Genomic DNA, 1,465 nt, shown 5'->3' with positions numbered 1-1,465 from the left:
GTGTGTGTGTGTGTGTGTGTGTGTGTGTGTGTGTGTGTGTGTGTGTGTGTACAATTCAATCGTATCATATAGATACACATACTTAAAGCTACTGTTAGCCGAGGAACATTTGACACGACATTAACTCACAAGCATATATCCTGAGTATCTCGATACACTTGGTCTGAGATGCGGGCGTGAACAAATTCAGACTACCGTAAGCATGTGTTCAAAATTTACTAAGCAATCGAATTACGAACAAATCAGATCAACGAGATAGTGTGTTATCGTATGAACAAAGCAACCCTGTATGCGATCAAACCTGCAAAAGACGGTTCGTGTACAATTTATACTAAACACAAATTACAGGAAGCATGTGATCAGATCTACACAAAACTTTTATATTTTGTTGTGGAAACGAAACCTGACAAGGCATTTGGGATACAACACGCCTACTTTAATATATATAAACGTTTACACAAAGAGACATACGAGCACTCTACTCCTGTTCGACATACCGGGGGTGCCGGAACCGAAGCCACCGAGACTCATGTCCGTCAGAGCACAAGAGGTTTCAAGTGTATGAAACAGGACGTGCTTTCAGATAGAGAAAATTTACTACTTCTTAGATACTATCCTAGTATCCGTTGAAGAACAATGGTATGGTGTGCATCCATGGATGTTGTGTGTACTAATTATACTGGATGTTGAGCTGCCACATACATGCATGTTCGCTTATTTACTATATATATTTATACAGATGACGATTATGTACAATAGGATACGTGTTAAATATTCGTATTTTGACCCCACAGATCAACTCGGGTCAAAATTTTATGTACCGAACTATTTTCGAGGTGCCGCCATTTTTTGTTGAGCTGTCAGATGGGGCTCTGTCTCTCTTCTCTTGTAAATATATCAGTGATCATATAGCGAGAGAAGGAGAGCTCACGCGCACGATTAACTTGCTAAAATAAATAATATGTACGAGTATGATAAATAAATAGAGATCATTAATTATAAATGGTATTTATGTATAAATTTATTTAGAATACATGTTAGATACATATATAGTTTGGCAGGGTATATACACACAGCACGCACACAGCGCTCGGAGAGAACTGACTAGTGAATATGTTTCAAGCAATTAAATACTTCGGGGGCTCGCCGCATGGTGCGTCCCGTCCCTTAACTGGCATCTTAACGACACAAATTAGGGTAGGCTATATACATGTCTCTATATAGCGTTAGACAAGTGAATTAAATCGTCCTCGCCATCGCTGGCGACAGTAATCGTGAGCACATCAAGCCGATTATTGCTACGTGATGATCTTCTTGACCTCGCGCGCATGTTGGCGAGTGAGGTTTGATGTAGATGTGTTTATGTAGCATATATATATATATTTATGTGTGTGTGTGTGTGTGTGTGTGTGTGTGTGTGTACACGTGTGTGTGTGTCTGTGTCTGTGTCTGTGTACACGTGTAT

At 39.8% G+C, this 1,465-nt stretch overlaps 2 protein-coding genes across 2 annotated transcripts in view; one reads left to right on the top strand and one right to left on the bottom strand.

Annotated features, from left to right (window-relative positions):
- Positions 1–723, bottom strand: part of SARC_07289 (hypothetical protein) — a 7,445-nt gene extending 6,722 nt beyond the window's left edge. The window contains exon 1 of the mRNA XM_014298781.1: positions 498–723. Within this exon, the coding sequence (XP_014154256.1) occupies positions 498–531 (34 nt within the window). The 5' untranslated portion in view covers positions 532–723. The remainder of the gene's footprint in view (positions 1–497) is intronic.
- A 281-nt stretch (positions 724–1,004) lies between these two features.
- The window catches only part of SARC_07288 (hypothetical protein), a 3,142-nt gene continuing 2,681 nt past the window's right edge, over positions 1,005–1,465 (top strand). The window contains exon 1 of the mRNA XM_014298780.1: positions 1,005–1,197. Within this exon, the coding sequence (XP_014154255.1) occupies positions 1,114–1,197 (84 nt within the window). The 5' untranslated portion in view covers positions 1,005–1,113. The remainder of the gene's footprint in view (positions 1,198–1,465) is intronic.

This window comes from Sphaeroforma arctica, assembly GCF_001186125.1.
Source record: "Sphaeroforma arctica JP610 unplaced genomic scaffold supercont1.568, whole genome shotgun sequence".
Lineage (NCBI taxonomy): Eukaryota > Ichthyosporea > Ichthyophonida > Sphaeroforma > Sphaeroforma arctica.
This window is presented reverse-complemented; position numbering and strand designations above follow the sequence as displayed.